At 44.7% G+C, this 23,801-nt stretch overlaps 1 protein-coding gene and 1 long non-coding RNA gene across 3 annotated transcripts; one reads left to right on the top strand and one right to left on the bottom strand.

Annotated features, from left to right (window-relative positions):
- Window positions 1-1,011: 1,011 nt before the first annotated feature.
- On the bottom strand, window positions 1,012-23,259 carry DOLPP1 (dolichyldiphosphatase 1). 2 transcript variants are annotated; one of them, XM_081178908.1, is made up of 9 exons: window positions 23,124-23,217; window positions 18,128-18,191; window positions 11,465-11,565; window positions 7,704-7,788; window positions 6,568-6,667; window positions 5,457-5,555; window positions 4,356-4,484; window positions 3,272-3,361; window positions 1,012-2,855 (listed from the first exon to the last, which is right to left on the bottom strand). In XM_081178908.1, exons 2-9 carry the CDS (start codon window positions 18,153-18,155, stop codon window positions 2,819-2,821), a joined length of 669 nt encoding a protein of 222 aa, XP_081035034.1. In that variant the 5' UTR covers window positions 18,156-18,191; window positions 23,124-23,217; the 3' UTR covers window positions 1,012-2,818. The 2 variants fall into 2 exon arrangements, with proteins under 2 accessions (XP_081035034.1, XP_081035033.1); XM_081178907.1 differs by lacking the exon at window positions 18,128-18,191 and having other exon boundaries at window positions 23,124-23,259.
- Window positions 11,572-16,067, top strand: LOC308578518. The gene is made up of 2 exons (XR_014003978.1): window positions 11,572-14,590; window positions 16,027-16,067. It is a non-coding gene; the product is annotated as an uncharacterized lncRNA (long non-coding RNA).
- Window positions 23,260-23,801: the final 542 nt, after the last annotated feature.

Below are 23,801 nucleotides of genomic sequence, written 5' to 3'. Positions count from 1 at the left end.
GAAACATTACTGTAAATGCTTAGATTGTAGGTGCATTTTTAGACACAAAGAAAGCTAGCTTCCTCCTCTCTGTGCTGGCTGACAGAAGTAGCACTTTCCAGGAACCATCAGCCACTCTATTCCCCTCTCACCATTGGGTTTTTTCACTCGCCTTCTGCCCCACTGTATCAGATCTGTTCCTCAAACTGACCCTTTTCTGTGTTTTTAAACATGCACTGTGTACAGGGAGGGTGCTTTTTCTACTTTGCAGCCCAGGGTGCCAAAGTCCATAAAGTTGACGCAGGAAGTTAGAAACGACCTTTCTCTCACTTCTCTGGATTTTTTTCAAGACTGAGATTAGCAGCGCTGGTCTTGATCTTAGTCTGGAAAAGTTGAACAATTGAACAGGAGAGGAGGAAAGAGCAGTGTCATTTTCATGGTCCCGTCTCGCCTCTATGTACTTGTTTAAGGCTGTGGTTGCTCTCTTCTGAAAGGAGGCCAAAGTGGGTGGGGAGCGGGCAGAAATTTTGTGGACACCAAGAGAAGTCATCATGGGGATTCTTTTAGCCCATATATTTTCACTCCAATCCAGGAACAGGCTCCTGTGCATCAGAGTAGATTTCTCTAGGCATGTAATCCACCTAAAGTTAATTCAGTTGGAAGCAATATACTGGGTACATAATCCTGCAATCAGCAGCACATATCCTACATGGCTCTACACAGCAGTAAATCCCAATGAGTTTCATGTGCCTTACTCCCAGGTAAGAAACACAGCATTTCAGCCTACGTTGTGTTGAAAGCAATGTAAATTGGGTGTGCTCAACTCCCTGAAGGGTCACTGATTTCAAAGGGGAAGTAATTGTGATGTTTGTTTGGATCATGGCTGGCTGTATATATAGCTGGATGCATATTTTGATGGGTTTGAGGCAAACCTGTGGGCAAGGCACATGTCCTCAGGCTTCTACCAATGTGTGGAGGAGAGGTCTCTCCATATAGCTACACTTGTCAAACAAACACACTTGGCAACCCAAAAACGACCATAAAAACATTTTATTGAGTATTTAAAAGTTGGGGGGGGGCAACTTGGGGATAAATTTGAAACCACCAAGGGAATGAGTGATGCCTTAATGGTGCTTTCTTCTTTTGCATTTTAAACTACCAGTAAGAAAGTCTGCTGCAGTATTTTGGGGAAGGAAAAAAAGATTAGGGTAGAAAGTATAAAGGAAGGAAGGAAAATATAGGGTCACTGGTGAAGTTGGCTCTAAAATAATAAAACAAAACAATTAAAACAAAACAATTTGTACAGATATCTGAATAATAATAAAAAGATAGCATTGAGTAGGGCTGGGTGATACCTGGTTTTAAACATCGTGATATATCACCAGCTAAACATCGCAATATACTGATACATCACGATGTCTGCAATATGGATGAATGCATGTAGAGGCATTGACTGGCTTCACGGTTTTTCCCGCATTGTGATTTTTGCATAGCGAACAAACACACATCATGATTCGCAATATATTGCCAGGTCAAAAATTATGAAACCAATATCACAATACAGTGGCACCCCGGGTTACAGACACTTCAGGTTACAGACTCGGCTAACCCAGAAATAGTACCCCGGTTAAGAACTTTGGTCAGGATGAGGACAGAAACTGAGCAGCGGTGGCGCGGCAGCAGTGGGAGGCCCCATTAGCTAAAGTGGTACCTCAGGTTAATAACAGTTTCAGGTTAAGAAAGGACCTCCGGAACAAATTAAGTTCTTAACCTGAGGTACCACTGTATAGACTTCAAAGCTGTTTTGGCTGACATCACCTAGCCCTAACACACATCATAATTCGCGATATATTGCCACGTCAAAAATTATGAAACAAATATCACGATACAGACTTCAAACTGGTTTTGGATGACATAGGGATATATCACCCAGCCCTACTATTGAGTTTTTGTATTGTGCTGACACAGTGCAGAAACATCACTAGTGTAGTTTTCTTAAAATCAATACAAAGTGCAGTTGGGATTGGCCCAGATGCCCCTGAACAGTCATGATAAAGTTTTAAACTAACAGAAAGAAGGCTCCCCCTGTTTTCCGCTCCAGTGATCCACGTTTCTCAACTCCTGCCAAAGGGAGATGAATCAGCTGCCTTCCAAAACACTTGGTCACAGGGTCCCCACCCCCCCTTTTTCAAACCAGTTTTTATTCTAAAAGGAATAATAAATAGTGTGTACATTGCATGCTGCAAAAGGGGAAATCAATTTGTGGGGGGAGTCACAGACATATAATATTTTGACTCCCCCACCGACAAAACACTAAATATATCCCCCCCCCCTTTCCCTGTTTCAGACTTTTCAAAATTCACAGGTAAAACCAACCCAAAAGGGTGTCTTGTGCAGGCCCTGCTGAAATGAAGGGACAGATGGGGGGGAGGGGGGAGAGAAGGCGCATTGGAGTTCTCTCCCTCCAGCAATTCTGTTTGCATCAGCGGAGTCTGCGCAAGAGACGTGCAATGGCCGAGTGAGGGGAAGGGGTTGTTCCCACCCTCCCGGTCAGATGCTGTGCAGCTGCGGTATATAAATGGGTTGCTGGTTCCTGAATGGTCCTCGGCATGCAGCAGAGTGTGGATCCGGCTAGCTGGAAAAGGCCTCTGGTCTTCAGGGTGTGGTGTCCCTGCCTCCGTTCCTTTTGGTCCATCTCTTAACAGGCTCCTTCCTTCACTTCCAGCTCTGTACAGGTCTCTTTCTCTCTCTAATGCTGGCCCTTGCTTTTTTATTTTTATTTTTATTTTTTGTCTTACAGAATTCGTGCAGTCCAGTTCCTAACATCTCCCTTCCATATTCACTGGAGCTTTGTACCCAGCTTACGCTGTCGGTTCCTGCAATTTAAAAAGGAAGTGGGTTCAAATCTTATCAAGGTGCTTTTTGAGCCCTGCCCAGGCTTTTGATTTCAGTGGGCAGAGGGTGCACTTTGTGTGCAGAAGGCCATAGGTTCAGTCCCCAGCACCTCCCAGCTGGAAAGACTCAAGCCTGCAACCTAGGAGTCAATAAAATCCAGTAACTCAAGAAGGGAAGAGATTTCTATAGAACAATCACCCCCACATACTTTTAAAAGACAATGATACTCCATAAGTCATGGCTTCCCCCAAAGAATTCTGGGAGCTATAGCTTGTTCAGGGTGTTCAGAATTGTTAGGAGACCCCCTATTCCTCATGCAAATGTATCTCTCGGAAGGGAATAATGGTCTCCTCTCAGCAGCACCCTTCCCAACCTCAATCGTGCATTAAATCCTCACCTGGCTTCTGCTCTGGTCACTGTGTACTCGAACCATAATATATTTGGGATGAGACTGGTGTCTCTGATTAAGAAAAACTCTGCTAATGGCCTGGAAGAAGTGGAAAGGTTTGGCAGAAGAAGGAGATGGGAGAGGGGGAGAAAATAAGGAGACAGAGAACAAGAATTCAGCAAACTTATTTTTTGTAAAGTCTGTTAATTCTTGTAAGTGAATCAACATAGCAAAAAACAAGGCAGATTCTGAATGAAAGCATTTGATACACTTGGGATAGTTGATGGTCTAATTACATTTTGCTTAAGAATAAAAGAACAGTCACTCAGTCCCAGGTACTTTTCCCTCACTCTGACAAATATCAGGGATTTGCCAAATGACAGTGGTGACTTCCTTAAGGTCTAAATTCAGAGAGTGTATTAGAACAAAGCTCTGTGCCAAGAATGGTTCTGGAACAGAAACCATGACCTGAGCTTCCTTACGTTGCAGGTAAACTATGGCTTACGGCTGCTTACCTGCTTTCATTTTTGTTCAGCCCCCAGATTTCCTCATGTGCCCATAGTATAGAAACCTTTGGAGGTGAGGCGATGGAGGTAACCATGGCTTGTCAATTCAGAGATCATCGAAAACAACACAGCACAAATCATGGCTGGCAACTGCACCTCCAACCATGGTTTCCAGTACTGATTTGTTTGCTGGCTGGTTGAATTTGACAAGTCATGGTTGGCAGACACCAAAACAAATATTCAACTATGGTTTGCTGTGATATTGAAACTGAGGTATTCATCGCTAAAGCAGAATCCGGACAGCAAGTGCTCAAAAATAAGCTTATTTTATTTACTCTCCTATGAGGCATCATGCATGACAATTAACTCTGCACTTAGCCACCTGAGTTTACTTCTGTACTATATTCTCCCTGACATACTGGATTTCTATATGAAGGGACCCCAGCCCAACACACAAAGGAGTTTCTCTCACCCGCTGCCCAATAAAACTCAAAGGATTTCTGACCTGCCTTTCAATTTAGAAAGATTCCAGAGCAGCAATTTGGTCTCAGGTGGGGGGGGGGGCAGAACAAATAAGGGGGACTTACCATGCAGCTATCCTTGGGAACAATGGTGTTAAGATCTCCTGTGTGAATGCAAACCAAACTATCGCCATGATGCTCCCCACAATCCCTCCATATACAACTTGGCTCCAGGAGTGGTACATCAGATAGACTCTGTGTGTGTTGAAACAGAATGAAAGCACATCAAGAAGAGAGCATGCTAGAGAGTTAGTTACAGCACCATCGTCACCTTTTCTCAAAAGAGGGAAGCTCACAAAGACCCTGTTTACCCCTCACCTATCCCCGCTTCCCCCCAAGGACAGCCAATTCATTGCTTGGCTATCAGGGCCACCTTCCCACCCTGGTTCATGGTTAATCATACAGCTTGATGTGGTACATGAATGAGGCCAATAGTGGCTACCACTAACCACAGTTTGCCTCCAAACTGGAACTGGAAAGTCACAGTTCAAATCACTTTGTAGACAAAACTATGGTTACTGCTAAACAGGAAGTGGAGAAGAGAGCTGGGAGCACACCAGCAGAGCAGGGGAAGACAGCACACGAGTTTGAGGAACAGCACAGATGACCAAACTATGGGATTGACTTGTGCAGTCTGGGCTGGACCCAAGTTGAATAGTTAATGGAAAAAATACATATTTTTTTAAATGGGCATTTCACTGCTTACTCAAAGTGGAATTGCACTTTGGACCAGAGGCAAAAAATGGGAGTCCAGTCTTAAGCTCCTGCCCCTCTCCTTCTTCACCACACAGAAGATAATTTGTTCTGATATTGCAATGCTGAGCATTTATCTGCCCTTCTAGCATCCGCCAGTGATGGACAGCAAGAGAAAGATGCACAGCGTAGCAATGTCAGGCAAAAGGTCTACGAGATGTGCTATTGGCTTGATCCAGCAGGGCTCCTCTCATGCTAAGATAAGAGATTAGAAATAAATATAATTTTAAAAAGCCACCCACCATCAAAATACCCTGCTGCATATTTACTGAAACATTTATTTGAATAAAGAGTTCTTGCATTGCTTCCAGGAACAACTGAAGCTTTTAAACCATTAATAATGAATGCATCAGTCCCAACAGCAAAACCAAGAGCTGCGCCAAGAAAGCATCCAACAAAATGGAACTGACCTACCTACTATAGGAGACGAAAAAGGCCACGGTTAAGAGGCAGAGGGAGAGGATATGTCTCCACAATAAGTCCAGGAACCTTGCATTGTTCGTTTGATGCATTCTGGGAGACAAAAATATTTAACTGAAATGACCTCTCACTAAACAAGCAAGACATCCAAATCACAATCCAGCAAGCTCAAGCCCACATAGATACTTTAGAGCTTGCTCTTTTAAAAAAGAAAAAGCTTATCACACCCCCGCCCTGTATCCTTCATTTAAAAAAGCCCCCAAGGAGCCTGATACTTGATTTTATGCAACACGGGGGAAAAAAAATCCTAAGTTTCAGGACCTGTTCACATATAAATATCTTTTATTTTTACACCTAAAATGGTACCTTAAGGTAAATGTCTAAGATCTCAATGTGTGCCTGTGCGGCAAGTGCATGCATCATACAGATATACCTTAATGTGCTTCAAGATTCTCTCACCTCTTTAAGGACTAGAAACTTGACTTTGATGGATCCCCCCCCCAAAAAAGTCAGCAGACTCTGTGCTTGCTGGATCAATTTCTTAAAACACTTTAATCAAAGGCAGAGCAAAAATAAAAATAATCCACTTAAAGCTTCACAAAGATTCCCCCTGTTCATTTAAAACATACTGATTTCACACCATAAATCCAGCTTTTGTTGCTTTTACGATGCCATTCCAACTTCCATTATCCTCAGCCAGCAAGACCAGTGGTGAGGGATGATGGAAGCTACAATCCAACAAACATCTGAAAGGCTGCAGGTTCCATATCCTTGATCTGAGAAGCAGCATTCCTGGCCGCATGCAAGAGATGGAAGGATGCCTCTAGGTAGAAGCGGCATTCCCTCATGAGAGGAAAGAGGGTGCCTCTTCTTAGATCAGGGATGGGGAACTTGCGGCTCTCCAGATATTGTGGGGACTCCCAACTCGCATCAGCCCCTGCAGCCAGCATGGCCAGTGTTCAGGGACAAAGGGAGCCTAATCTAACTGAATGGAAAAAGGAAGAGGCCACTGTAAATGGAGCCCCTTTTCTGAGCTCTACATAAGCTTAAAAGCAAGGCTGGAACACCCTATCCACCAGCATCAAAAGGAAAAGGCATTATTCACCTTAAATAGAGGAAGAGAAAAGAGTAAATGGAGAAGAACCAGATGAACTGGGAATGGCTGGAAGGCATGGCGTACTTGGAAAAAACCGATGTGTGGATTTCTGAGGAGGAGGAAGAAGAAGAAGCACAAATGTTAGTTGGACTGTAGGAGCATTGCTTGGCTCTCCTCCCCTGCAATCAAGAAGGGCCCGACTCCCCAAGAGTATATGTTTCGGTTAAATGTTGCCAGAGGATGTGGAGGAAGATGCTACCTCTTAGCTGCTGGCTATAGAAAGCCCCAACCGCTTGAAGGAAGTGCTCTCCCAGCTGCCCCCAAAGCAGTTGAAGCGGTAAAGACGTTTTGCACTAAAGCAACCTGAACAGTTAAAAATGATCAGCGGAACTGCCACAGTTACAGGCACCGCATAAGACCTATTCTGCATTTGTAAGAATTCAATCTTTTAGCGTGGCAGTGCCCACACTTTGGAACTCCCTGCCTGGAGATATCAGGCAGGCTCCTTCACTGTACTGCTTTTGGCAGCAGCTCCATTTTTATTTAGACAAGACTACCCAGATATTCAGAAAGTCAATGCACGTTTTGATTTTTTTAATTTTTTTTTTTTTACAAAAGTCTTAAATTATTATAATTTTTATGATTCTACTGTTTTCTCTCTTTTTAGGCCACTTTGAGGTGTGTTTGTTAACAATACAAGTGGTGTATAAATCTTATTAAATACAGTAAATAAATGAATAAATAAAAATGTAAATATTTGGAAATAGATCCACTTTTATACTCTGTTACTACAGGGAAGATGGATGACGCACTCAATGCAATCCGATGGCAGAGAAGCAGCAGCAGCATTTCATTGTATGATAACGTCTGCTTTGGTGATTGATGTGCTGCTATCTGCAAGCCCGCACCAATGATTTTTCTCAAAGTTTCCCAGTCAGCTGGTTGTTAGCTGGCTGCTTTCATTATTGAATTTTGCTGTTGATTGTAATGTGAAAAATATAAACTATTTTTAAAAAAGCAAAAACAAAATGTAGTGTTATTTTTATCGTTCCATAAGCAAAGGCAGTGGATGAGAACTGCTACCCTCATTAACAATGCCCAGGTCTGTAGTCAGCTGCACCCTTTCCCTGCCAGCAATACTCCACCTGCACAAGGACGAGGCTCCTGGATAATATTCTTTATTAGCCAATTCACACCTTCATTGAGCAAGAGGCCCCCCAAGAAAGAGATCTGCAAAAGGACAAAAAGGATGTGTGATTTTTGAGATCAACTGGTTGTTGCACAGAGGATAATTTGTTTAGCTTGACTCTTCTAGGGATATAGAAAGCATTATCATCCCACCTTTCCATTAAAAGCCAAAAATCAAATTCATTAGGCTACTTCTGGTTTAAAATAAGCTCTATAAGCATCATAATAGAGTCCAATACCAAATAATTTGATTAAATAACATAAAAACATTATATATAAAGTTCAGCAGCAACTGTTTTGTTGTTGTTGTTAAAAAAAATTCCCGTGAAATAGATAGGCAAATATCTTCCTGCTTTTGGGATTTCTAAAGGTGAAACAAAAAAATGTGAGGCCCCCCTCCCAAAACCTCTGTCAAAATTCTCAAACATAACTCGATTTTGAATGTTGATGCAAAGTGATCTCTGCCTTCTCAAATATTCAGCTAATGTGACCTCAAAGGGTGAACTGCATATTTCTCTAATTGCAAGTGGTTAAATTGGAAATGCAATGAATTCTAAACAATTGGTTGATTCAGTTATATATGTGATATGCTATGATTGATTGATTGATTGATTGATTGAATGATATGACATATGATAGAATGATATACTATGATACGATTGAATGATATGAATGATTGATATGATATGATTTGTGAATATTAATTTCATTTAATATGCCCCAAAGTCCCATCAAGGTTTCTTTTGACATGTTCTCTTGGCCAATAAACAACTCCCAAAGGCATCAAATTGTTTTTAACCTTGCATCTGAGACTCACCAAGGTGGCCAATGTCCCTGGGACTCTGCAACCAGAGCACCAACACAGGAGAAGAAACCCTCTCACCACCTGCCCAACCTTCAAAGCCAGGGGCAACTAAAGATGATGACCTCCAAAGGTGAGCAGGCACATATAGAACAGGGAGCCCTTCAGAAATCTTGTGCTCTATCCAATGTTTGTCCTATTCAAAGCAGACCCACTGGAATAAATGACTCCCAATCTCACTAGGGCTGGCTGTCAGCATTTGATTGGTTGATGGGCACTGATAGCAAGTCCTGCTTGTGCCAAGGCACAATGAGATCCATGCTGACAGGAGTTGGGAGCTCAACAACAAAATCTGGAGGGACAAAAGTTCCCTGTCCCTGGTTTCTGCAATTGTTCTGGTTATGCCTGCTCCTCACTTCTGGCCGACAGCCAGGACCAGGTCACGCATGCACAAACATGTCAGCTGGTTCTTGCTCTTAATCTATTGGCTTGCCATGTTGCTGCAACATACGTACTGCTATCTCATTGGCTCTATTTAGGCAATTGATGGTTATGGATAGCTATGACTGTTCACCACTAGCTGCTAATAAAGGAGTGGGGTGGTGCTCCAGGTTGAATGGCTGCCCACTGGATGGCAACATACTTATGGCTCTCTCTCTTGCACTGCTTGAACCTTTGGCCTCACTGTAAAAAACACAGGTTGAAGTTTCTTCCCTCCTCTTCCTCCTCTTCTCTGTAACTCAGAATTTAGATACTGTCAGGGACTAGCTGGATGAAGAGGAGTGGTGGGAGGCACCAGTTGGGGAAGCCCCAAAGGAAATCCCAGAGAAGGAAGGCTCAGAGCCCGGGGACTGGCGGTGGGACACTGAGGAGACGTCAGAGGGGGAAGATTGAGAGGGCCTGCTGGATACTGAAGGGACAACAGGGTTCAGTGAGCAGAAGGAACCTGTGACAGGGAGAAGTTCAGACTCTGAGGCTGAGGCAGAAGGGAAGGAGTGTCAAGGGACTGCTGAAGAATCCAGAGAAGCTCCTCTCCCCGATGATCTCCAGGAATGCACAGGATAATGAGGAGGACAGAACAGGGACTGGCGCTGCTCAGACACCGTTTGATACTTCTTGGGAAACATCTGGGAGAGCAGTCGTCTTAGGAGGGGTAGAAGGCAGGCACCTTCAGCCCTGGCAACTGCTCTATAGGGGAAGACTGGGAAGTGTTGCTGAGTTGTATGCCGTTTCCTTGAATAAAGAGCTAAGTTCACTGACAACTGACTCTGCTGCTTCATGCTGACCTGCATCTGACTCCAGACCTGACAATCCCCTACCCAAAGAGGTACCTACTCTAAGCATCTGTTAGCATAGGATCTTCAAGGCGGGAGCAGGGGACCTTTCTCAGCCTGAGGGTCACATTGCCTCGCAAGCATCCTTTCAAGGGCACATGCCCTTTCAAGGGCACATGGGGAACATGGGGCCAGAGGCAGAAGTGGGAGGGGCAAAAAGCCAAAGCCTGTGTGTGTGTGTGTGTGTGTGTGTGTGTGTGTGTAGGCAAGCAAGAGGCATCATTACATTCAAGGAAACATTCCGGTCAGACTTTAAAAAAAATTGAGGAGAGATGTGGCTCCCAGAGCTGGGGTTTTCCCACCCCTGCCTCATAGTGTCAAAGGGTCTTTCCTCTTTCTGCTGCAATAGAACTAAAGGCATCTATCCTTCTGGAACTCATGTATGAAGACAACTCCAACAAAACAGAAAAGTGGGAGACATTTAAAGAAACCAGTGTGCATAAGCTTACAGGTGAGATGATATTTAAGAAGGGCATGCATAAGAAATGGAAGAAAGAGAAAATCACAAAGGAAATCCCTGATGTATACAGGAGTAGCCAACAGTTGCAGGAAGAAGGTCATGTTAATCTGGAATGAGCGCAGAGGAGGGCAACCAAGATGATCAAGGCTCTAGAAACCAAGCCTTATGAGGAATGGTTGAAGGAGCTGGGTATGTTTAGCCTGGGAAAGAGGAGACTGAGAGGAGATATGATAGCTATCTTCAAATATCTAAAGGGCTGTACCATGAAAGATGGAGCATGCTTGTCTTCTCCTCTGGAGGGTAGGACCTGAACCAATGGATTCAAATTACAAGAAAGGACATTCCGATTAACATCAAAAAGAATTTTCTGTCAAGAAGAGTCAACTGTGGACTCCCTCGGAAGGTTGTGGACTCTCCTTCCTTAGAGGTTTTAAAGCAGAAGTTGGGTGGCCATCTGTAATGGATGCTTTATTGAGATTCCAGCATGACAGGAACTGGGTCTCTTCCAACTCTACAATACTATTATTCTATTCAGTTACTGGGCACAACTGACAAGGTATTGTCAATACTACCTCTTTCCCTAGAGAGCCTCTAGGGTGTTGAGATTGCCAGAGGAGGCCCTCTTGGTAGTTCCTCCACCCTCTTGGCAGCCCAGCAGAGGGCCTTGCCTGTGGCAGCCCCTAAATTGTGGAACTCCTTCCCTGCAGAGGTGCTTCTGGCACCGTCACAATACAGTTTCTGTTACATGCTGAAGGTGAGCCTCTTCAACGTGGCCTTTGACAAGAGGCATATTTTAAGGACCCACCCTATTTCTGTGCCTGTAATTTTGTTTTAAACTGTTTTTCATTCCGAATGTTAAACTGCTGCAACCATATCTTGGGACCTCATGGTGACAGTCAGGTAAGAAATTGAATTAATAATAGTTATAATTACAGATGTAAGAGAAAGGAAAGTCATGGGATGATCAAGGTGAAGGGAGTGATGGGGACAATTTCAGGAAAGGGGAAACAAGAGAAAGGAAAGCAGATGCTACCAGGCCCCAGCAGGAGATGTGAGTTCAGGAACACAAAAGGCTAGACCCAGATTTGGGGAGGGGGGCAGAGAAGCAGGAGCAGGACTCACCGTGTGAAGCTCTCTCTTGAAAACGATGAGTGTGATGAATCCGAATATGATGAAAATTGGGCTCAGGCTTGCTTGGGCGAGAATAAATCCGGTGAAGTCACCTGGGGTAGTAGACAAAAAGAGATAAAACTTGCCCAAAAGGTAATCTTGCCTGGTTGTAAAGGTTGTGGGGTTTTTTTACTTTCAAGTACGTGTGCAACTTATGGAACTAACCGCAAGCAGGTGTGCTACAGGCTACTAAGTTTAACTGTCTTTAGACAACTATGTAATAGGAGTTGTGCTTTGAGGGGAGAAAGGCCCAAGGACCCTGGCTGTGTTGGACTTGAACTAAGGGGGACTCGAGTTCAAGTCCCCACACAAGACTTGAAGCTTCTTAGGTGACTTTGCACCAGTACTTTATTCCCTCCACCTGACCTACCTCACAGGGATGCTGCGAGGATTAAAAACTTAGTAACATTGTACTTTATGAATAAGGCAATTAAAAAAGAGCGAGAGAGAACAAAAGAGAGGGAGCACTAATGAACAGGTTCCTTCCAACTCCAGAGGAAACTATGAGGTTTACCGCAGCAGCACAGTCTAAATATGAAAAACAGAGCCTATAGATGAACAGCACCCAAACCACATCCTTCTTACCCAGACACCCGGCCGCCACCATTTCCTGTTGGATGTCTGCTTGTGGCAAAACCTTTGGTTGCATGATAACTTGGTACAGGATATCAGTTGCTTTAAAGGGCAATGATCTCAGGGTCATCAGTACAAAGCTTTCCATTCACAGAGGAACACAAGGCTGCCGGTTTGAAACTCACCCTGGCAATAGGCTTTTGGGGAGGCCCTGAAAGCCGTCCTCTCCCCCTTCACATCATCAGCCTCCCTCCACCTTGTCACCTGCTTGCTACATAAAAACTGCACAGCTGGCCTGCCTTACAGGGCTGTTGTAAAGAAACGAAAGCTTGGCCAACACATGAAGATTGCTGTAGCTGCATTCTTATACACCAGTAATGAGGAATCTATTACCCTCCAGATGATGGTGGACTACAACTCCCAACATCCCCAACTGTTGGCCATTGCTGGCTGGGGCTGGTGTGAATTGGGAGTTGAATGACATCTGGAGTGCCAAATTTTCTGCACCTCTGAGATATACTCACACAAGTACCTGGAAGTTAGGTCCACCTAAACTCAATGGGAACTACTTTTGAGTAGAAACACACCTCTTAAATGCATCAAAGGAATTGAGGAAGCTGTCCAGTACAGCATGTGACCATTGGTCCATCTTGTCCAGTACTGTGTTAACCAGAGCTTTCCAAACTGTGTGTTGTGACATGTTAGTGTGTTGGCTGAAGTGTAGGTATCTCACGTGAACACTCCCCGTGCTCCCCCTGCGGCTGGAAAGGGGTTAGTTTAACCTCCAATTTGCTAGTAAAACTGAATTACTGTGTTGCGAGATTATGCATGTCTAAAAAGTGTGGCACCAACATGAAACGTTTGGAAAGCTCTGGTCTAAACCATAGGGATGGGAGGCCTTTTTTCAGTTTGAACGACACATTCTCTTCTGTGCAACCTTCTGAAGGCCATATTCCAGCGTTGGGCGGGGCCAGAGGCAAAAGTGGGTGGAGCAATGAAAGTGAATTTTACCTAGTCAGGGAATTGGGCTCCAATGACATATGGAGAGCCACAGATGTTCCCCATCCCTCTCCTAGAGAATATTCTAATTTAGGATGTTTTATTTTATCAGCATTTGGTAAACAAAACTAAAAATTTTGAAATTTGCCAAGCCTGGCCTGATGTTTCATTTGCAAACAACATCTGTTTGTTGCTACTAATGAACAAATGACAAGAAAGGAGATTCCTAAACATTAAGAAGAACTTTCTGACGGTAAGATCTGTTTGACAGGTGTTGAACACTCCTTCATTGGAAGTTTTTAACCAGAGGTGGGACGGCCATCTATCACGGATGCTTTAGTTGAGATTTCTGCATTGCATGGGGTTGGACCAGATGACCCTCAGGGTCCCTTTCAACTCTATTCTATGAGCCTATGAGTTGTAAGACAAAAATCTAAAGGGTTCCAGGTTGGCCAAGGATGGAAAAATTTTGGGGAAATTGCCTAGTGCTTTATTTCTCCCCAAAAAGTATTGTTTTCGTACATTCATAGAATCACAGAACTGTAGAACTGAAAGTACCTCAACGGGTCATCTGGCAAAACTGTCAGAAAGTTATTCCTGATGTTTAGTTGGAATCTCCTTTCTTGTAACTTGAAGCCATTGGCCCATCATCCCCAGCCAGCACAGCCATTCTCCCAGCAGCAGTCTTATAATATGGAGGGCACCTGGTTGGTGAAGGCTGACCCAGGAAGATACTCACAATTACAGTTTTGATAGCTTACCATTCAACTAATGGGAGCCTAGGGCTGATGTGAGTTGTTGTCCAAAGCATGGGGGGGGGCTGTCCAACTGCACAAGACTTTCTAACGGCCACCCTCTCACCTCTGCTTTTTTTTTTAATTTGTGAGGAGTGGTCCAAGTTTGAACATCAGCAGGAAACAGACTAGAAGGGAATCCCAGGCATGTCATCAAATGCATTGTGGACGCAAAGAAAGTAATTTGATATTTTAAGGATATCTATTACATCGTGCTCTCTGTTCATCCTTTTGATGCTGACAAGTGGCCTGTTGGGGGTGGCTGTTACATGTGGCTTGTTTACGTGCCAACATGTGCTTGTTGGAAAGCAAAGAAAGTTTCTGAAAGTGCTGTACAGCGAAGAGCTGCAGCTGAGCAGTAGAGAACCAACCTGAAGCACACCCAGGTAAGGCTGGAGAGACTCCCTGCCTGAAACATTTGGAGAGGTGCTGCCAGTAAGTGTAGACAATACTGAGCTAGATGGACCAATGGTCTGACACGGTATATGGCAACTTCCTATGTCCCTGCTTATATTCCTATGCCCCCCTCTGACAAACAAAAATCCCTTTTATCCATAATCATCAGGATACTTTTATTTCTAGGGGAGAGACATATCTACATCTTAAAACTCATGCTTTGCATGCAGAAGGTCCTCGGTTCAATATTCAACAGCATCTCAATATTCAACAGAGACTGTTTGAAACCCTGGGGAGCCACTGCCAGTCAGTGCAGGTAACAAAGCTGGATCCAAAGCTAGATGGACCAATGATCTTTATTTTGTTTTCATGGATCATGCCTGTCTACTCTAGGGGCTCTAGAATGTACAACAGGCCGTGGGTCTTACAGAGCTAGCTAAAAATGTTTTCAGCACCAGAACCAGACAACAGGCATGGGATCGAGAGGGTTTTCATTTGCTCATGCAGCAGCATAAACAGAACATGAGTCTCAGTGAAAACACACAGACACACACCATTATTTCCGTACAAGGAAGCTGGCGCAGATGGCTCCGCAGCAGGGACCAATTAATTTAGCGAGCCAGAGCAGAAGATTCACGCTGCACCTCCAGGATACAACAGGTGGCCTGCAGGCAGAATCTGGCCCCAAGAAACACTCCTAAGGTCTCTGCTTGCTAATTGCCATCCTGGGGGACGACCCCATAGATGCCTCCTCCTGCCCTTAGGTGTATGCATAATGCAGAACCTATGTACACATATATGGACAAACATGGGGGCAATGCTTCCCATCTACAAAGTGCATACTGAGTGCAGAACACAACATCCAAAAAACACAGGTTTTTGTTAACCCTAGGGACAAGCTTCTATCCCTTAGGACAATAATTATGCCTAAATATAGCAAATGAAACTGGTTTGCACAGTACAGTAAGCTGTGGCTTGGTGCTACATCTGAGAAGATGAATTGTGGTTTGGGATGCTGTTACACCCTCAGAACCTGCTGTTTGTGATGGGCCTCTGGGGATTCTCAGGGAAGGTGGCTGGAGAGGGGAACCATGTAAGCCATATCATGGTTTGAACACATGCCATGAATTTAAAGCACATTTGCTTTTTCTCCAATGAATCCCGGGAACTGTAGTTTGTAAAGAGTGCTGGAAATTGTAGCTTTGTGGGAGGGTAAACTAAATTTCCCAGGACTCTTTTGGGGGGTTGGGGAGATGGTGTATGGTATGTACGCAGTCTAAATGAATCTTACCACAGATTGTGATCTGGTGCTTGATCTGAAGAAATCCACTGTAAGCCACTTCTTAGCCTTTGTTAACCTGGTGACTTCCAGAAGATTTGAACTGGATGGGCCTTTGGTCTCATCCAGCACGGTTCTTCTTACATTCTTATATTCTTTAGTTGCTGGCTAGGGCTGATGGAAGTCCAAAATATCTGGATGGCACCATGTTGGTGAAGGCAGTCTAAACCTCTCACCTTCAGAGCTCCCCAGAGACCTCCAAGAGACCCCTCCTCTCTGGAGAGGCTTTGGAAATGTCAGCAGGTGTACTTACTCTCAAGGCTCTCCACTGGCATGAGAGCTGGAACCTTGGGTGAAAGTTAAGATACTTAAGCCACAAAATTCAATGCCACTTCTGTTACTTAAATTTAAGATTGTTCAAAAATAATAATAATTAATGCTATTAAACTCATTTACTTGTGTTCTTTTTTCAGATGTCAGGATTTTTCATCTTTTACAAGCCATTCATTTTTTTTTTTAAAAAAAATTGACTGACTGAAAGCACAACAAGCTCTGATGGAACTGGCTGAGGTAACATCTTAATGAGGGGGAGGGTTGCAAAAAATATATATATTTAATAACCTATAGGCTGGATTACTGCAACACATTACACATAGGGCTGCCTCTGAAGATGGTATGGAAGTTTAAGCTGGTGCAGAATTCTTCATGTGGGGGTGGAAACATGAGAACGGGCCTTTTCTGCAGTGTCTCCCAGTTTGTGGAATGCTCTTCCCAGGGAGGCTTGACTGGTGCCTTCATTAGGCATAAATTTGGTGTAGAAGGTTCAAAGTCAGTTTTTCATCATCCTGACTCAGCTTCTATCAGTTCATCAGCATCTGAACTCTGATGTGCTTGAAAAGGGGTCTGGCTTTCCCTGGCATGTAGCTCAGTGGCCAAGGGATGGAGCTGTCAACTAAGAATTTGTTCAGCTACAAATTCCATAGACAGCCTTAAAATGAACACTCCCTTCTCCTTCAATCCTAATCCTTGTGTGTCTTAAAGCTGATTTACCTTACAAGACAGCTGTTTATGATTGCTAATATAGCCAAAGAGTTTTGGATGGTGTAAAGCAGGGGTGGTTAAACCCTGTGGTCATCCAGCTGTTAGTGGACTACAACTCCCATCATGCTTGGACCACTGACCATGCTGACTAGGGGGCAGATGGGAGTTAGAGTGCAACAACAACCTGAGGGCCACAAAGTTCTTCACCCCAGCCTAAGAAGTGGCATTATTTCCTGTTTTATGGGGAATGACTCTTCTAACACAACATAAGAGTCGGCTCAATCAGGCCAATGGCCTAGGAAGTCTAGCAACCTGTTCTCATAGTGTCTGTGGGACACCTGGAAAAAAGATTTGAGCACTCTCCCTTCCTGTGGTTTCTCTATCTACTTTCTCCATGCTATGCATAATTTTATAAACTTCTTTCATGTCTCCTCTTACTCAACTTTTTAGTTTAATTTCTTAATAGAGGAGTCACTTGATCATTCTGGTAGCCCTTTTCTGAGGCAAGGCAACCAGGACCAGAACTGTACATAAGAGGCCTTATTCCATCTCTTACACACAGTAGGGAATGCTGCTTCTAACTCAGGAGTGAGGAACCTGTGACCCTCCAAATGATGTGAAATTCTAACCCCCATTATCCCTAGACTGACTGTTGCGTTAGCTGGGGCTGGTGGAAGGTGGGAATCCAACAATATTTGGAGTGTCATGGACTCACCATCACTGACCTACCTGAATAAAAGGCAGGTTCCATTTCAAACTTTGCCAGCCTGGTGCCTCAGAACTTTAAAACACCACAGACATGCTGTGTGTTCACTATTTTCAGTGACCTATTCCTTGAATTAGAAATAGTATCGAAGAAACCAGAAGCTCTCCAGATACAGTTACCAGCTTCTCTTACTCTCACAGGCACTAGCATTCAAGTAGGAAACAAGCAGATGTGGCCAAGCACATGCCATATTACTTCCACTCACAAAAAGGCTTGTAATTGGATCTTGGTGCAAATCTGGTCTTAAGCCATTTTTCACTTTGATCCAGGAAAAGAATTTTTTGGGGGGTTAACTGGATCACTTGTTGGGTCACCACTCATATAAATCAGAATGCCTTTCAGAGCACAGATGCTATCTATACATGCTGCATGACTCTTAAGTGGGTGTGCATGCAAAATGCACTGGATGTGGTGTGGGAAGCATATCCTAAGGATGTAAGCAAACAAAAAAGTTTGGATCAGCTGTGCTTATCCAATTCATTCTGTAGTCCTTGATGAAGCAAACAGCATGAAAACCTGCTTATCTATGTGGATCTCTTTACTCAGACTGGGGTAAATCTGCAGCTGATCAATCTGTTCATTAGCGATATGGGATCAAGGGATGGCTGTTGCTGGCAGCAACTGTCATTTCTGACCATTGGCAATGCTGGCTGGCATTGATGAGAACCCTGCTAAATATTGCCGGCGCCCCTCTAGTCCAACATCCTGTTTTCACAGTGGCCAAACAGATGCCCCATGGGAATCCCATAAGCACAACCACAACTCACCCTTCTTGCAGTTTCCATTAAGAAGCATTCAGCAGCTTACTGGCTCCCACTGGCGTTATATACCCTGGGTTAGAAATATGAAGAGGATGCTGCCTATGATCATTTACTTCCATTTTCTTTGTATATAAGGAACAGCCCGATATGTCACCTGCTTTTGGGAAGTGGTCTCAACCAAGACATTAACATTGGTCCAACTAGTTCACTATGGCTTACACAAGCTGGCAGCATGTCATCACAGCATCCCCAGGGTGGAATTGAACCTGGGACCTTCTGCATGCAAAGCAGCTGCTCTACTGCCGAACTATGCTTTTCAGAGTACATAAGGTGCGGCTTTGGAGATTTTTATCTCCTGCCCTGTCTTCCAGAATGCAATCTTTATAAAAACTGAATCCAATAATTCCATTAGTTAATGGATGTGTGTGCGGGTGGGTGCGTGGGGGAATCAAAGGATGAGTTTGGGCTGGCCTGAAAGCCATACATTCTCTCACTCAGAAGCTCTGCCTCTCCCCACCCCCGTGCCAAAATCATGGGAATTGAGTGGGCTTTCTCAGCAGCACGCACACAACTCTAGAATACTCCTCTACAGTCAGCTTGCCAGGCGGAAAGAAATCCCAGTTTAATGCAGGAAGCACAAGGTAAGGGAGCCAAGTATCAGAAAGAAGAGATAAATAATACATGTGATTCCCCCCCCCCATTACCACAATGCGTCTAACTCCCACAGTGCTTAGTGTCTGGAAATGAAAAAAACAAGAATACCAAGTTGCAGGTCTGCCTGGAAATACCACACCCTAGTATGGAAGCCTGGACACAAAGAGACCTCTTTCGGTTGGTTACTCAGGGGAAATGCACTCCGAACCTTCTCAGAAGCACTTTCCACTATTTTAGGGTTGGGCTCTGGCACTTAAGAGAGCAAATGGCAGCACTAAGTCATGTCAGAATTTAAAGCCCTGAGTTACTGAAATATTCAGAGTTCAAATGAATAAATAAATAGGCCACAGGCTAGCAAGGTTGGGAGATCCAGTTACAAACGTAGAAGCTGATCCTAACTCTGCCACCCAATGATCTCCTCCTGCTCCCTTAAAAACCCTCCCATCCTACATTGCTGTTCCCTATGCCTGGAACTCACTCCCAGAATGCCTCCCTCCTCCTCCTCCTCAAAGTCACCTTTTCCCTAAACTGAGACAACACACACATAGTCTAAGTCAGGTGTGGGGAACCTGTGGCCCTCCAGATGCTACTGAACGATAATTCTCATAATCCCTGGCATTGGCGGCTGGTCTGATGGGAACTTTAGTAAGGCAACATCTGGAGAGGCAAAGCTTCCCCTGGCATTGCAACTCCATTCACTCCCATCTGTCCTTTGGTACATTTTGCTGGTACATGTAAAGTGGAAGTTTAGACTGCAAGTGGCTTGGGGCAGGGATTTCTCCCCCTACCCCTTGGTGTGTATGATGCAGATTTGTTACTGGTCATCCTGTCATTTTGTTACTTTAAAGCAGTTGAATTTAACCCTTTCCCTTCACTTAAAAAAATATGCTATCATGCCCCCATTGTGGTGGTGATACAGTTGCCTGTATTTTTATTTTGCTCATCAGGATGAATAGCAGTTTTTTGTGAGGAGGCGATTTAGATCAAGGAAACTAACTAACACATTCCTTTCATCATCCCAGTTCTGATCAAAATCAGAACATTCTGTAGCTGCTTTTAAAGTTTAAAAATTAAATGCCAGGCAAGAGATGGATCACAGAACTTGTAAAGCACAAACATTTTAGGCTTTGTTTTGAAAAGTGACATGCACACTAATACAGCCATATAAATTATTCTTTAAACAAGTCTCCTGAAATCAGCAGGACAATCCCAAGCAAATGTACAGTCAAATGAAGCTTTACAGATACATTACAAAATCAGTGGGGAGTCTCCTTTGCATGCAGAAGGTCCCAAGTTCAATCCTCAGCAGTATTCCCAGGTAGGGCTGTGAAAGATTCCTTGCCTGAAATCCTGGAGAGTAGCTTCCAGTCAGTATAGACCAGCATTTCTCAACCCTGGGTCCTCAGAGGTTGTTGGACTACAATTCCCATCTTCCCTAGCTAGTAGGACTAGTGGTTAGGGATGATGGGTGTTGTAGTCCAACAACATCTGGGAACCCATGGTTGAGAAAGGGTGGTATAGACAATACTAGACCAATGATTTGACTCGGTATAAGGTAGCTCCCTATGTTCCTATTAAGGTGCTCTCTAGAGACATCCAGGTGTTCATAGCAGTGGTTAAGAGTGTTGGGATCTCACCGGGTGACCGTGGGCCAGTCATTATCTTTCAGTCAAACAACAACAATGCAAAGTTGTTCTGAGGGCAAAATTGATAGGATGGAAAAGATTCATGTATGCTGTCTTGAGTTCCTTGAAAAAGATTTGTGGAAAAAATGTAAAAAAGCAAAACAAAACACCAAACCCTAATCATCAGTGTAGCTAGCCGCTCGGGCACCTGGTACGGTGCATGCGTCCTGCAGCCAGGGTCGGGGTGATATGCCCATGGAAGTAGGGCAAGCTGCATGGAACCTCTCCACCACCTTCCCCTCAGCTGTAGGGCTGCTGAGGGAGAGGCAGTGGGCAGATATAAGCCCCACGCAGCCATTTCAGGCAGCGTGGAGCCTGCAGGCACCCAAGCCACCATGTCACTCCCAGAAGAAACGTATGGCTTGGGCATGCTGCAGGCCCCGTGGTTAGTGCCAGCCCCGTGGTGTGGCGCCCAGTGCCAGCCATGTTTCATTAAGTTTCTTGACTGAACTAAAAAGTTTTGTGATTCCTTTTTTTATCTCATATTTTTGTCACCCCCCTCAGTGATGACACCTGGGGCGGCCCGCACCCACTGCGACCCCCTTCCTCAGCCACTGACCCTAATACAATTTTGCACCATTAGGGTTTATCCTGTTGATCATTTAGAAACCCATTATTCAGAGATAGTTTATTTCTAAATGCCAATGGCTGCACGGTCACATGATGGGAGGCAGGAAAGACTGGTGCTTTTGCACCCTGCCTGCAAGCTTCCTAGAAAAAAAGCATAACAGAGCACATGCTTAGCTTGCAGACAATTCCAGGTATGAGCCCTCTTTCAAAATCAGGAGAGCTTCCTCCACTAAGTATGAGCAATATACAGAGCTAGATGGATCAAGGGTCTGACTCTGAATAACATAGCTTTGCATGTTATTTGGAAGGGACACAATTCAGTAGTAGAGCACATCTCTAGCATGCAGAAGGTGCCAGGTTCCCACATGCAGCACCTTTAGTTAGTGCTGGGAGAAGAGTCCCTGGCTGAAACCCTCAAAAACTTCTCCTAGTCAGTGTAGACAGTTCTGAGCTAGACAAGACAATGATCTGAGTTATTATTTCAATCACCCCTTTGGACCAGATTCAACTACTCTGTTCTGCTCCTCCAGTGGTTCTCAAACTTTTTTCTCTGGGTCATACTTTCAGAATAAAAATTTGCTTGTGCTACACCAATATTTTTATTGATAAGAAATACATTGGAAAACAAAAAGAAACGAGTCCTAGCAATGCTTGATTAAAACATACAACACAACTACTTTATAATTTGATTGTGGGACATCCAGAAAGTATTAAAAAATGCAACTACATAAGAACAGAAATAATTCCCAAAATATAATTATAAACAAGCCTTTTAATATGTACCTTACATATTTATACAAATTCAATGAGAGGTATGAGCTTGGTTTTGCCAAGTAATCTCATTTATATTATGTCTAATTTGAGACAAATAAACTCTCATCTCATCAACACAAAGAAACCTTTCTCTTTTCTGCTGTTTCTTATCTGTCAGTTGAAAATCCCCGTTCACAACAATATGTTGTGGAAAATGGTAGATAAATAGCCAACGCTCTTGAAAAGAGGCATGGATACTGTCTCTGGTTGTATATCTAAAAAAAAAACATTTTGATGCTATATTATACGATACTATACTTAAATATTTTACACTGAAATGTTTAAATGTTTATTTGATTGTCATTGAATCTTCCTGCCACACTTGCCACCCTCTCCTGTCACACCAGTATGGTACACCACACCCTTTAAGAACTACTGCACTAGTGGAAATCAGTGCAAGGACTCTTGCTAGCTAGGTTCCCCCTCCTCTGCACCTCCCCCTGCATTGTGAAAACAATCACCTTAGCACTGTGTTGAATCCCACCCTTTATTTAAAAGCACAAAGACTAGAATCTTATTTTATTTCAGAGGAAGGGCATTTGGCTCAGTGGTAGGAGCACCTGCTTTGCATGTGTAAGGTCTTGGCTTCAATCCCTAACAGCATCTCAAAGTAGCGTTCGGGAAAATACATTTCTGCCCCCCTCCCCACCTGAAACCCTGTAGAGCTGCTGCCCATCAGTGTGGACAGCACTGCCCTAGAAAGAACAAAGGTCTGGCCCAATATAAGGCAGCGTTCTGTGTTCCAAGTGTGTTAGGAAAAGGATCTCTCCAGGAATGGGTCTGTGATCCTGCAAAAGTAGCATCTAGTAACTGGTGTGACAAAGAGGCATGTCAAAAGAAAACTTAACTCTAATAAAACAGAATAGATCTAGATCTAGATGGAAGCGGCCAGGAAGAGGGAGGTGCCAATAGGTGATCGGAAGCGGGACCATAATAAATACAATAAATGTAAAGGTGATCCCCCCCCCCAAAAAAACTCTGCACACTTGGGACGAGAAATCCAAAGCAGAAAGGGTGCCGCGCATGCGCACTGCAGCCTCCGAAGTACACTATCTCGCAAAGAGCGGCAGCCGAAGCGCGCATGCGCCGCCGCCCGGCTTCACAGCGCTGCTAGTCAATGGCTCACTATTTGGCAGCTCCCACCCGATCCCCTCAGGAACTCCCCGAAGCCCAAACCTCGCCTTTTTTCACGGATATGAATTGGGCGTAGGGCGAAAGGCCCACCCACAGCGGAGAGAAGAAAACAGGCTCCGCGAAGCGCCGGAGGCTGGAGGCTTTACCTTCTGGGTACTCGACGTGAGTGAGGGAAACCGACTTCCACGGAACAGAGACCGAGCACTCTCCTACCGCGGCCATCTTACCCGGATACCGGGCCGGGCCGCCACAGCCAATCGGGCGGCACACACGGGGCGGGGCGGCAAATGGGAGTGGGCGGAGGGGGAGACGCGCACGGCCAATAGCCGTGCCCCGCAGGTGAGGCACTGGCCAATCCGCGGGCACTGCAACGTACAGCCGCCCCGCCCACCCCGCTCTAAAGCGCGAGAACGAGTTGGGGAGCGGGAACTTCCACAAGTCCAATCCTCGGCGGGGCCCAGGTAGAAGAGATGGCCAATGGCAGAGGAAGCGGGGGCGTGGCGGCGCCCGGGGATTGGCTGGTCATTCTCGCCAATCCTCTCTCCGACTCCTCCCCCGTCTGAGCCAATCAGGTCTTAGAGGGTGGATGGCGGGCTAGAGAGCTACTTGAGTGAGTGAGGTGTATTGTGGGTATTATCGTTGCTCAAAGGGGGGGGGGCTTCTCCACTGTACAACTAAGGGGCGCTAAAGGAATGGAGCTGAGGCAGAGTTCTCCACCCTAACAGGGTTTGAAGGGGGGAGCGGTCTTCTGCAACTGGGTTGCCACCTTTGTTCTCGCAAAATACAGGGTGGGGCTGTTGGGGGGCGATTTTTTTCCATCTGGC

This window comes from Podarcis bocagei (genome assembly GCF_964188305.1).
Source record: "Podarcis bocagei genome assembly, chromosome: Z".
NCBI classification, from domain to species: domain Eukaryota; kingdom Metazoa; phylum Chordata; class Lepidosauria; order Squamata; family Lacertidae; genus Podarcis; species Podarcis bocagei.
Note: the sequence above shows the minus strand (reverse complement) of the source record. Positions and strands in the feature narration are given on the sequence as shown.

Bases quoted from the DNA above. Each gene is read 5' to 3' on its own strand.
- DOLPP1 (XM_081178907.1), bottom strand. From the start codon at position 23,199: ATGGCCGCGGTAGGAGAGTGCTCGGTCTCTGTTCCGTGGAAGTCGGTT. The intron at 7,789-11,464 runs GTGAGTCCTGCT...GTCCTTTTGCAG, and splicing joins TCAAGAGAGAGCTTCACACG to ATCTCTTTCTTGGGGGGCCT. The intron at 2,856-3,271 runs GTGAGGATTTAA...TTTAAATTGCAG, and splicing joins GTGACCAGAGCAGAAGCCAG to GAACCGACAGCGTAAGCTGG.